Below are 12,055 nucleotides of genomic sequence, written 5' to 3'. Positions count from 1 at the left end.
TCTCAAAAAATGGACACTTATTCCATCCATCCCTGGTAACTATCATCCTATATATCACCTCCTTTTTTTCAGTTAAAATCTTTGAGACAGTCACCTACAATTGGTGCCCCTACTTCATTTCCTCTCACTCTCTTCTTAACCCTTTGCAGTCCAGTTTCTAGTCTCATTATTCAACTGGAACTGTAATACTCTCCAAAGTCACCAATGATCACTTAATAGACAAGTTTAATGACCTTTCCTTAATTCTCATTCTTTTTGATCTGTGTAGTCTTTGACACTGTTAATCACCCTTTTTTTCTTCTTGATATTCTCTATTTTTTAGGTTTTCCTGCATTGTCCCCTCTCTTAGTTCTTTTCTTAATTGTCTGAACATGCCTTTTCAGTTTCTTTTGCTGGATCTTCATCTACGTCTTGCCTGTTAACTATGGAAGTCCTTCAGGTTCTGTCCCAGGTCCTCTTTTCTCTCCAGAGTATTTCCCTTGGAGATCTCATCAGTTCCCACAGATTCAATTATCATATCTATGCAGGTGATTGTCATAGCTAATCCTAACGTCTCTGGGACCTCCAGTCTTATATCTTCAACTACCTACTGGACATTTCAAACTGAATGTCCTACAGACATCTTAAAAACTCAATATGCCCCAAATGAAACTCATCTTTCCTCCCAAGTCCTCCCTTCTTCCTAACTTTCTTATTTCTGTTGAGGGTACCACCAGCATCTGAGTTATCAATCAATAAACACTTGTTAAGCACCTACTATATGCCAGGCACTGTGTTAAATATTCACAACCTAGATGTCATTCTTGATTCTTCTCTGTCTTTTCCCAGGCCCTCCCAACTCCATATTCTGTCTTGATTCTCCTCTGTCCTTTCCCAAGCCCTCCCAACTCTATATTCTGTTTGTTGCTGAGTCATACTGTCTCTTTATAATATCTCTCATCTATACCCCCTTCTCTCCTCTGACACTGCCACCATACAGACGGAGGCTTTTATCATTTCACACATGGACTATTCCAACAGTCCTACTCTAGTCCATCCTCCCTTTAGCTATAAAAGTGATATCCCTAAAATGCAGGTCTGACCAAGTCACTTCCCCATTCAATAAATTCCAGCAGATCCCTATACTTTTAGGATAAAATATAAAATCCTCTGGTTTTTTAAAAGCCCCTTCCTACCTTTCCAGTTCTCTTATTTCTTATTTCTCTGATCATCTCTTATAGTGTCTCTGGCCTCCTTGCTGTTGCTTGAATATGATATTCCATATTCTATATTCTCATTGGCTGTTCCCCATAGCTGGAATTCTCACAAGTATATCCTTATATAACTTATACATAGTTAAATGCATGGTGTTTCCTCAAATCAGGTTGTGAGCCCAGTAAGGGCAGAAGCTGTTTTTTGCCTTTTGTTATATTCTTGGTGCTCAGCATGGTGTCTAGTACATAGTAAGTCCTTAGTAAATGCTTGTCGACTTTAAGCAGTCTAGTCAGATTAGGCCCTTTCCTGAGGTGAGGTGGATTAACAAAAAAATTGATTCAGAACGACAGATAACTCCGTAAGTACAATAGCTGAGCATCAAAGGAATTTTACGAATCCCTATGAGCAGTCTTAATGTAGTTTATCCATGACTAGTGTATTCAAAGGTACCTAGGGTCCTGCTTACCCTAAGATAAGAGCACAAGTTCCAACATTTTGGAGCCATTCAGATTAGTGTGTAGTCTTTGAAGAAGTGACTTACTAGGTTTCCGGCTTCATTTAGGAGCTGTGATCCTGGACAAATCACTAAACCTCTCTCAGTCTCAGTTTCCTCAATTGTAAAATGGGTATAACAACAACACTTACAAGGTTGTTGTGAGGATTAAAGGAGATAGTATTTGTTATATGTTTCATAAACTTTAGAGTGCTATATGTCAGTTATTACCTATTACAAAATATGACAAAAAGAACCAGAATGGTTGTCAAAAACTTTCATGTGTCCTTAATATACTTTTTATTTTAGATTACATCTAGTTCCCTGTAAACCTGAGCTGTGTGTATCTCTTTTTAGAGGAAAATGGACTTTTACACACAATTCAAGAGATCCTTAATGCTGGCACCAAAGGCACTCCAAATTGTCAAATGTGATATATTCATGACCAAGTGAAATCAAGTTTTGAAAACAGTTCTTGAACTATGTGACTCCAAGTTCCACCTTAACGTCATCAAAATAATTAGGCTCTGTGTTCTGATATCTTTCAACAGTTAGAACTAGAGAAGATATTAGAAGGTCAAACTCACCATGAGAGCTTCTGTGTTGGTCTCCTTTAGTGGTATTTTTGTTAAGCCATTCATTCTAGGGCTTGAAGGTTCATTGTCTGATAATACTATAATATCAGGTGAAGGAACTCTCTTCTCTGGCTTCATGTCACTGAAAAGTAAAGAGAAAATAGGTCATTCTACTTAAAACATTCTACTTCCCCACAACAATATGCCTGAGGCACTAAAACTTTCCTAAAATAATTTTCTTTCCAGTCCTCAGGATAAACTTATTGACAACTTCATGTGAAAACCAGAAATTAAAACAAGGCAGGAACACTAGCCTAGATATAGTAGAAAGAATACTGGATTTGGAATCAAAAGATCTGGATTCGAATCTCAGTTCAAATCTATGAGACCATGTCAAGTTACTTTCCCTTTCTAGGCCTCATGTTCTTCATCTGTAAAATGAGGAAGTCAAACTAGATGATTCTGAACGTCCCTTTCAGCCCTAAAGATCCTGTGACTTCCACTTTCTTCCTAGTTTTTACCAACTAGGAGCTTATACTCTAGTAGAGATGATTAAATCTAGACACTTTTAAAACATATTAGTGGTTCAAGGGTATTATGTGTTTATGTCAGGAATGTGCTGGAATCCACTTGAACTGGCTCTCAATTGTTAAATTTTTAGTGTTGAGCATTTACACCTTGAAAATTGTAGATGATAAAAGGCAGGGCTTGATTTATTGTTTTGCTTACTATCTAGATTTAAATAATGAAGAAAATGTTAATAAAGCAGATTAAATTTAAAAATGTGTCTTGAGCATACATTTTCCTTCCAGAGAGCTAAATGTTGACCATTTGCCAGGACATTGCTGTGTTAAGTGCAGAAGAAGAGTATCAAAGAGACAGAACATGGAGAAAAAAATCATAGACGCCAACAGGGAAGGGGTAGTATTTGAGCTAGACAATGAAGGACAAGATGTTAACAGAAGAGATGGAGATGTCTGAATAAGGTATTCCAGGGCCACAGAGGCAGGAAAGTGGGAAACATAATATGGTGATAGAAAAGTCTGGTTTTATAGCAGAGTACCTGAGAAGGAAACATATGAAGATAAGGTCAAAAACTAGGTTAGGGTGGGGTAGAGTTGATGCAGGCTGTGACAGAGCCCCCCAAAATCTTCTGATGTCACCTTTTGCAGAATGAGACAACTATTAATATTTGTTACAAGGATTTTGTTTAGTAGGAACCTGGAAAGGCATCCTGCAGAAGCTAAGATCTGATGATAATTCTTAGTTTCAGAATGAAAAAGAAAAATTTTTAAAGAGAAAAAAAAAAGTAAGATGGAACCACCAGCCTGCAAGAGGTTTTAAGTGGCTAGTTAAGAGAGGAATCTGAGCTTTAGAGAATGAATTAAAAATGAATGAAGAAATGCTTATTAAGTGCTTACACTGGGCTAAAATCTTGGGATATATATAAAAACAAACCAAAGATAGTTGCATCCCTCAAGGAACTTATATTCTACTGGGGAAAACTATACACATTAAGACAGTAGTGGTCAGGGAGGGTCCCTTTGGTCCAGAAAGACCCTAAACGCTAAAGATCTGAGTTCCTGGAAGTACAGGGTATCCATACATCACCCATTCAAAAGATCATGGCAGAACTGATTTGACCATGGTTTGAAGTTCAGGAACTTGAGAATAACCACCCCAAGCGGCCAGAGAGTATCAGGGAAAGGGTATACAAATGGGCAAGGCAGTTGGAAAGGAGACTTTGAAGTAGATAAAGGAGTGAAGATGCATGGTTGAAGTTTTCCTGAAAGACTGCTTTGGGAGAGGAAGCCATCTATTAGGAATGAGGTCCACGGAAGGAGGTTGTCCAGGACATTCTACCCAACTCAAATAATGGTAACTACCTGACATGTACCACAATAAATTTTCTCAAATTTAGTACCTAGCTTGAATCCGTATCCCCTTCTACTATCATACTATCACTGTTCTTCTCTTGTCAAACCTCACCCCTGAATTATTCCAACCATTCACCTCCCTGACCTTTCTTACTCTGAAGCAGCTGAACACAGCAAGCTGGCATGATAATTGATACAAATGTATGTTGACCAGCCTCTTTAGCGCAAGGCATTCCTTTTATTCCTTCCTAATTCTCTCCTTCCCCACAGAAGCTATTTCAAAACTCTTCTCTCTTCAAGTCCTCCATAATTCTTCCTCTGTCTCAACTAGAGTATATCATTTCCTTACTGAGAAAACTGAAAGCATTCAACTTGAGCTCTCTCCTTTCTCTAATTTATCCTGCATATTTCCTTTGTCTATGGATGTTGGCATGTTGTCTCCATTAGACTGCAAGTTACTTAGGAACAAGGACTTAAAACAAACAAACAAACAACTTTTTATTCCTAGTACTTAGCACAGTGTCTGGTACATAGTGAAGACTTAATAAATCTCTCTCTCCCTACTCCCATGGGTTTAACTATTTTCATTATGCAGGTTAACTCCCCTATCAATAACCAGTCCTACACTTCCCCCAAGCTTCAGGTTCACATGAACAATTGCCTAATGGGCATTTCAGAATGGATGTCCAGGAGACATCTTAAACTTGATATATCTATAAATGAAATTATTATCTTTATCCTAAACCTTCTCTTTCTAATGTCCCTATTTCTATCAAAGGCACCACCATCATTCCAGTCTCCCAGCTTGGTAATCCTGACTCCTCACTCTCTATCTTCATGCCACACATCCAAACACGTTGCCAAATCTTGTTATTTCCATCTTCACGACATCTCTCACATCCTGACCCCTTCTTTTCTCCCTTCTACTTACATAGCCACCACATGAGTTTAGACCTTCTTTACCATTTTTCTAGGTTACTGCAATAACCTCTTAATTGGTTTCTCTGCCCCAAGTTTCTTATTACTCCAATGCAACCTATACATTGTTGTCAAAGTAATTTTATTTAAAACTGATCAGTTTACTGATCTGATCAGATTACTCCTCTACCCAATCAACTCTTGGGCTTCCTCTTGCCTCAGATAAAAATATAAAATCTAATGCTTCACATTTAAAGTCCTATACATTTTGGTTCTAATCCCATCTTTTGTCTCTCACCCCACCCTACCCTCAATTCAGTGAAACTGGCTTTCTTCTCTCTGTTACTCAGAAACTACACTTCACTTCTTATCTCTACACTCTTGCACTTGCCATTCTCAACTCAATGCCTGGAGTACAGCACCTCCTCACCTCTGCCTCAAAGATTTCTTCTCTTCTTTTAAGATTAATCAGGTACCATATTCTACATGAAGCTTTTCCTAATCTCTCAACTAGTACCCTCTTTTTCCTCCCAAACCAATATGGTATTTAACAATTACATACAAATTCACACACATATTTTACCGATCGACTTTATGCTGTATATATTTTTGTTTGCAGTTGTCCTCTATTAGGATGTTCTTTAGGGGCTCTTTCATTCTTTGTACTTGTATCACTTGTGCCTAACACAATGCCTGGCACTTAGGGAGGAAGAAAAGATTGCCTTGCTACAATGAGGGCTCACTTGAAGTTGGATAAAATGAATTTATAACGTATCCATGATTTCCTTCAGCTCTGTATTGATGAATAGGAGAGGATGAGATCACAGTTTGGAATAAGCAAAGGCTAAGTTCTGGCAAGGCACATTAATAGGGCAAGGGGAGAAAGAGAAGAGTCACCTAGCTCCCTCCATACTACATACATATAATTTGCAAGAACTATATAACAAACATTTAATATTGTGTGTTAATTATAATGCACAATATATGAACATAAGAAAATAATACAGAACATATGAATATAAGAGTTCATATAGAGATCACCAGGCTTAGGGAACAGGGAAGAGATAGATTTATGGTTAAGAGGAGCCTACTTGGAGTCAGGAAGTAAATTCAATTCCTTACTTTTATCAGCTGAGGCCTGAGGCAAGACACTTAAACTCCTAGTTTTAAGTTTTCTCATCTGGGAATATGGGAATAATAAAATGCATCTATGGTTGTTGTGATGGTCAAATGAGATAAAGCTCTTTACAAACTTTTAAACACTATTTCCTATCTTTCTACTTAAATATCCCTTATAGCACCATACATAGTGTGAAACACAAAGTATCAGACACAATATCTCAATAATCTAGTTTCTGATAAAGTGAAAATCATAAATTACTTAGGGAAAAACTCTTTTATCTGATAAAAAACTGCTGGGAAAACTAGAAAGTAGTCTGGCAGAAATCAAGCTAAGACCTGTAATACCAAATATTCCAGAATACATTCTAAAATATTCCAGAAAACATTCTAAATATGTTCTGACCTTAAAATTAAAGATAACACTATAAACAAATTAGAAGAGAAACAGATCATATGCTTCTCTTAGTTATAAGCAGGACATGTTTTTAATTAAACAAGAGGAAAGAGAATTATAAAAGACAAAATGGATAAACAAGGTTACTTGAAACTAAAAAGCTTCTGCACAGACAACATTAATATATCTAGCATAAAAGAAGGTAAGTAGCTAAAGGGGGAAAAAAAAAGATAAAAATTTTCTGATAAGGGTTTTCTATCTAAGATATATAAACTATTTATACACATAATTGTAGTTGGTCAGTTGTTTTAATAATGTCCGACTCTCCATGACCCTATTTGGGGTTTTCTTGGCAAAAGGGTTAGGTGACTTGCCCAGGGTCACACAGCAAGTGTATGATAATCTTTTTTACTCTAGGCCCCAGTGACACTTAGCTGCCCTTCACACACACACACACACACACACACACACACACACAGGCATGCAACCGCACACACCACCTAAGTAATAGCCATTCTCCAAATGGTCAAAAAATATAAACAGTTCTCAAAAGAACTGCAAAGTATTATTCACAATCCCATCAAAAAATGCTCCAAATCACCAATAATAAAAGAAAAGAAAATCAAAACAACTCAGGTTTTACCCCACATCTTGCAAATCAGCAAAAATAACAAAACACAGCAAAAGTCAATGTTGGAGGAGTTGTGGAAAAATAGGCACACTAATACACTGTTGGTGAAATTGTGAAATAGCACAACCATTTTAGAAAGCTATCTGGAATTATACAAATAAAGTGACTAAAATGTCCATACTCTTTGAACCAGAAACTCCACTGTTGGGCTTACACTGTAGTATGGAAGCTGTTGCTAAGAAGAAAAGTCCCCATACACTCCAAAATATTTATAGCATCACCTTTTCTCATGGCTAAGAATTAGAAAAAAAGTAGATGCCCATCAATTGATGAATGGCTAAACAAATTATGATACGTGGATATAATGTAGTATTAATGTGCTGTAAGAAATGATGTGTGTGACTGTAATGGAAAGGGAATTTGAAAGTCTTTCCTGTCCCTTAATAGGTCTATATGACCACATGGATTCCATGGTGGGAGGAGCTTGCTGAACGGGTGGGGCAGGAAGTTAAGAGTGACAGAAAGCTGGGAGAGACAGGGAGCAGGCAGGCAGAGAAGAACAGCTAGCAAGAGTAAGAGAGGGAGGGTTTTTGCCTGGGGGAACTTGTTTTGGGGGGAGGCCTAACTGAGGGAAGGCTTGGGGATGTTTGTGTTCCCTATGTTGGCAATGTGTATAGACTTCTTTGTTACTATGATGGATTTGGCCTACTGTTGTTTGAATAAACATCTTGGTTTAGTCTTCAAGGAAGAGAGTTTATTATATCTTGCAATTCAAACCTGGGAATACGTCTGCATATTCATAAGCAGTTGCTGCAGATATCACATTGGTGAAATAGTGATGAATAAAGAGAAGCATGAAAACAGCTATCTGAACTAATGCAGAGTGAAGTATGCAGAATCAAGAAAACAATACACACAGTAACAAACAACAATGTAAATGGAAAGAATGACCAAAAAAAATCTCAAGTAAATGTAACAAAATTATAATCAGGAGGAACTTGAATGAAGAGAGATGGGAAGACACTGCAACCTACCCCATCATAGAGGTGAGAGGTCCACAGATGTCACACATTGAATCAATCAGTTGTGCTGATTTTTTTTCCTCTCTAAAAAGTGCTATTTGTCATATAGGATAATTCTGTGGTAGAGGGAGGAGGAAGAATACCTGGGATAACTATGCCAATTAAGAAACAAGGTATGAATAAAAATTATTTAAAAAAATAAATACAAAGCATTTAGGAAAAAAGAAACTGTTGAAGTTGTGACCAATCATTATCATTCATTAACAATTTCATTTCTCACAAACAATATGGAAAGAACAAAGCTGCAAATTCAGTTTTATGACTTATAACTTTGTTAACATCTAAAATACACTGAAAACATGGCATCAAGAGAAGCAAATATGTTCCTAGTCTTTATTTGAACAAGATACACGTTTTATCATATTTCACTGAAAAAGAGTATAGGTTGAGGCTAAAATGGTTAATTGGGGTCACTAATTTTACATGAATTCCAAGAGTACAGATAGTTGTATTATGGATTCCTCTAGGTGGCGCAGTAAGTCAACAAAATAAACCCTTCAACCTAAGAGTAAAACCTTTTACTCCTCCAAATAAAATTCTTTTTACCTTTCCATTAAAATGTGTCACACTTTGAAACATCATTCATTTGTCCTAATGCCCTAGAAGATAAGGAACTATGTTTACTGAACAATAGGGATGGAAGGGGCTTTAGAACAAAGAATGATCAAGTTCAGAGAACTTAAAAAAAATCTAGTCCAATGGTCTCATTTTACAGATGAAGAAACAAAGGTACAGTTAGTAGAAAGAACTTGTTCAAGGTCATACATTCTGTTATTAGCAGAAGTGACACTGGGCTTCTGAACATTCTGAATCTATGATTGGACTGTACAGCAATAACCGGAGCATTGACTCATGGAATACTCATCTTACTAGAACTTTTGGTTTTTGATCCTGGGACATTAAACAAAAACAAAAAGTGGAATTGACTAAAATCCCAATCTTGAGTCTGACTTTTATTAATAAAATTAATTTCTGAAAAGATTTTTCCCCCATAGCTGCAGACAAGAATTTAGAAGAGAAAATGTCCTTCTATCGTAATAAGAATTTTTACTGACTTTGCCGAGTGTTTTCAAGAGGCTAACATTAGAAATGGGAGCCGGTACTACTTCAGCTGATTTTCAAGAAAACGAACAATTTTAGAACTTCATCTTTTTATTAGATATTCTATATATTTACAAAGAAAAATTTCAAGGGGCAAACTCAATTTATTGATATGAATGTGGATGAGGAGGTCATTATGTTTTGTTGACAGAATTCAGTACAGGTTATAAGCTACAAATTCAGTTTTTGGGTTATTAATTTACATAGAGTTCTTAACATAATGCTCTGGCATACAGACTTCTCTTGAGTTTATGATTAGGCTCCGGTAAAATCTCACTTCAAAGTTGAAAAAAAAAATCACCATATTCATGGAATCACAGATGTCAGGGTTGGAAGGGAATTAAAACATGGAATGTCATATAGTTCAAAGATAACTAGTCATCTAGTCTAACTCCATCGTTTCACAGATGAGGAAGTGGTAGCTCAGAGAGAATTTAAATAGTTCAAGGTAATAGCAAATGGTGCAGTTGAGACCTGAACCCATTTCCTCACTTTCAATTCAGCACTCTTTTAGAAGGCCTACAGCTTTTTTTTTTTTCAGAGTAGCTGTAAACATCAAATAAATAAATAAAACATTATTCTATTGACATGAGTACTATCTTTTTTTCTATTACCATTTTAAATATGACATGCCAATAAATAAAAACCACAATTCTACATCAAGTGTCACATTCAAAAGGGTGTGTGACATTTCCATTTCAGAAATCAGGTTTGTCAAACAAGTTCAAGACATGGGTAAATGGAGAAGACTATTACACTTCAATGAAAGTTTTAAACATAGGAACCTCAGAAAACATATCTATATAAGAATATGTCAATAAATATGTCTAGCAGGAGTGGCATTAACTTCCTATCAATTATCACACAACATCCTAAGAGCTACCAAAAAAGCTAACTTCCTTTCTGTTAACTGAGCCATCAAGTCACATGACAAAGGCATTTTGTCTCTCTGGTCATGTGAACCTTCTTTAACTGTTCCTTCTAACTTGAAAACCATGGCAACGACCAGTTATAACCAGCCTGTGGCACACAGCCTTCATTTTGTGAAATGAGGTAGGGTTCAGATAGTATAAGAAAATGGAGAAAGCCTAAGTTAAAGGAGTAGCCCCAGAACAGTAGCAACGTACTGGATTAACCACACCTTTATAACTTATTTAGAAAAAAGGGACCTGAATTGTTCAATCAAAAACCACACATGACTTGAAATACAGCAGGGAAAAAAATTATTCTTTTGAAAGGAAGAGGAGGAGGAAGGAGCAGCAGCTGTTTTAGAGAAGATGCTTCAAAATTCTAGAGCATCCCAATGATGCTGGTATTCAAAGAGCAGTGCTATTTTTACTGATTAATAAAACTCTTCCTCTGTTATGAAGGCACTTTACAAAAAGCCTACATCTAGAAAAATGAGAATGGAAGAATGTGCTAACAAAATATTTTGGCTGACCAGAGACCTAAAGAATAAAAAACTGTTTCTTTAGGACATGTACATCCATCAAAAAATAATTTCCACTACAAGTTGTATGTTCTCTTGGTATCAGTCTATTCAAAGTCACATGGTATATAATGGTATGATTTAAGCCAAGTATAATGTCAAGATAAGTCATTTTATTAAAAAAAAAATAAAACATAGCACATGAAAGTTAGAAGTCATAGGACACAGACTGTCAAAGCTTTAGAACCTAACCTGTTAAGAGATGGAAAGAATCTCATAACATAGCATACAATGTTGGATGGGATTTCAGTACTCAGATCACAGAATGTGGAGCTTGAAGAAACCTTAGAGACAACCAGGTTGATGGCACAGATGAGGCAAGTCAGATCTACAGAAATAAGTTCCTCATGGTCAAACCATCAATAGCTTCCAGAGTCAAAATCAGAACTAGTACTTTCACTATACCACAGCTGCTCATCACTAGGCCAACAACCAAGTCAAACTACCTGGTTCAATCAAAGCAAAACACTTAGGAGTTGGCTACAATGACCACTGGTCCTTGTTTCCAGCCTATCAAAAGCTATTATCAAGGAGGGCAACCCTTGTGGCAAAGGAATCATCCATGTCTATTATTACTAATACTATCTCACTGATAACCAACAAATAAGCATGGGAAAATAAGAAAGCTTATAGCAATATCTTCCTAGACTACTGGCCTCCCCCCCCCCCCCCTTGCCCAGTTCAATTCTACCCAGTCACCATCTAAAAGAGCAACAAATATGAAAAATACAACCTGGCAAATTGCCTCAGCTTGTGCTACAGCTCCTACCTTCATGACATAGCCCCCCTCACTGGCAGCCATACCTACTAGACCCACAAAAGAAGTTTTTCACCACCCAACTTCTTGACATCGTCAAATGGCTCAACTGTTTTGCCAGTATTGTGAGTTAAGTGAACTTTTCCCGGGGAAGGGGAGAGTAACCACTGGAAGACAAATGCCATCAACTTTGACAGGCTTATGTATGTAAACTTTGTGTTTTCTGCTGGTAAAAGAAAATCTTAAATTTTAGTCTTTATTGGGAGGAAGGTGAAATTTGACCAAATAACCTGTTGGATAACATACAAGGGTGATTAATAGTTGCCTGGGATTTGTGAAGTCTTGGAGGAAGGTCAAGACATATGTAAATGGAAGCTCAATGCACCTAAAGACTGGTTAACTAATCAATCTATGTTTAACAC

At 36.8% G+C, this 12,055-nt stretch overlaps 1 protein-coding gene across 11 annotated transcripts in view; it reads right to left on the bottom strand.

The window, feature by feature from the left end:
- The window catches only part of GATAD2A (GATA zinc finger domain containing 2A), a 234,882-nt gene that overhangs the window by 33,150 nt on the left and 189,677 nt on the right, over window positions 1-12,055 (bottom strand). For all 11 annotated transcript variants that reach the window (XM_069086918.1, XM_069086917.1, XM_069086915.1 and 8 more), the window contains one exon: window positions 2,275-2,404. In XM_069086918.1, coding sequence (XP_068943019.1) covers window positions 2,275-2,400 — 126 coding nt within the window. In that variant the 5' untranslated portion in view covers window positions 2,401-2,404. The remainder of the gene's footprint in view (window positions 1-2,274; window positions 2,405-12,055) is intronic.

Source organism: Petaurus breviceps, unplaced genomic scaffold (assembly GCF_028583685.1).
Source record: "Petaurus breviceps papuanus isolate PSGF00001 unplaced genomic scaffold, PetGlider_PUasm1.0 180, whole genome shotgun sequence".
NCBI classification, from domain to species: domain Eukaryota; kingdom Metazoa; phylum Chordata; class Mammalia; order Diprotodontia; family Petauridae; genus Petaurus; species Petaurus breviceps.
The sequence above is the reverse complement of the archived record's forward strand: the minus strand, read 5'-3'. Positions and strand labels throughout refer to the sequence as shown.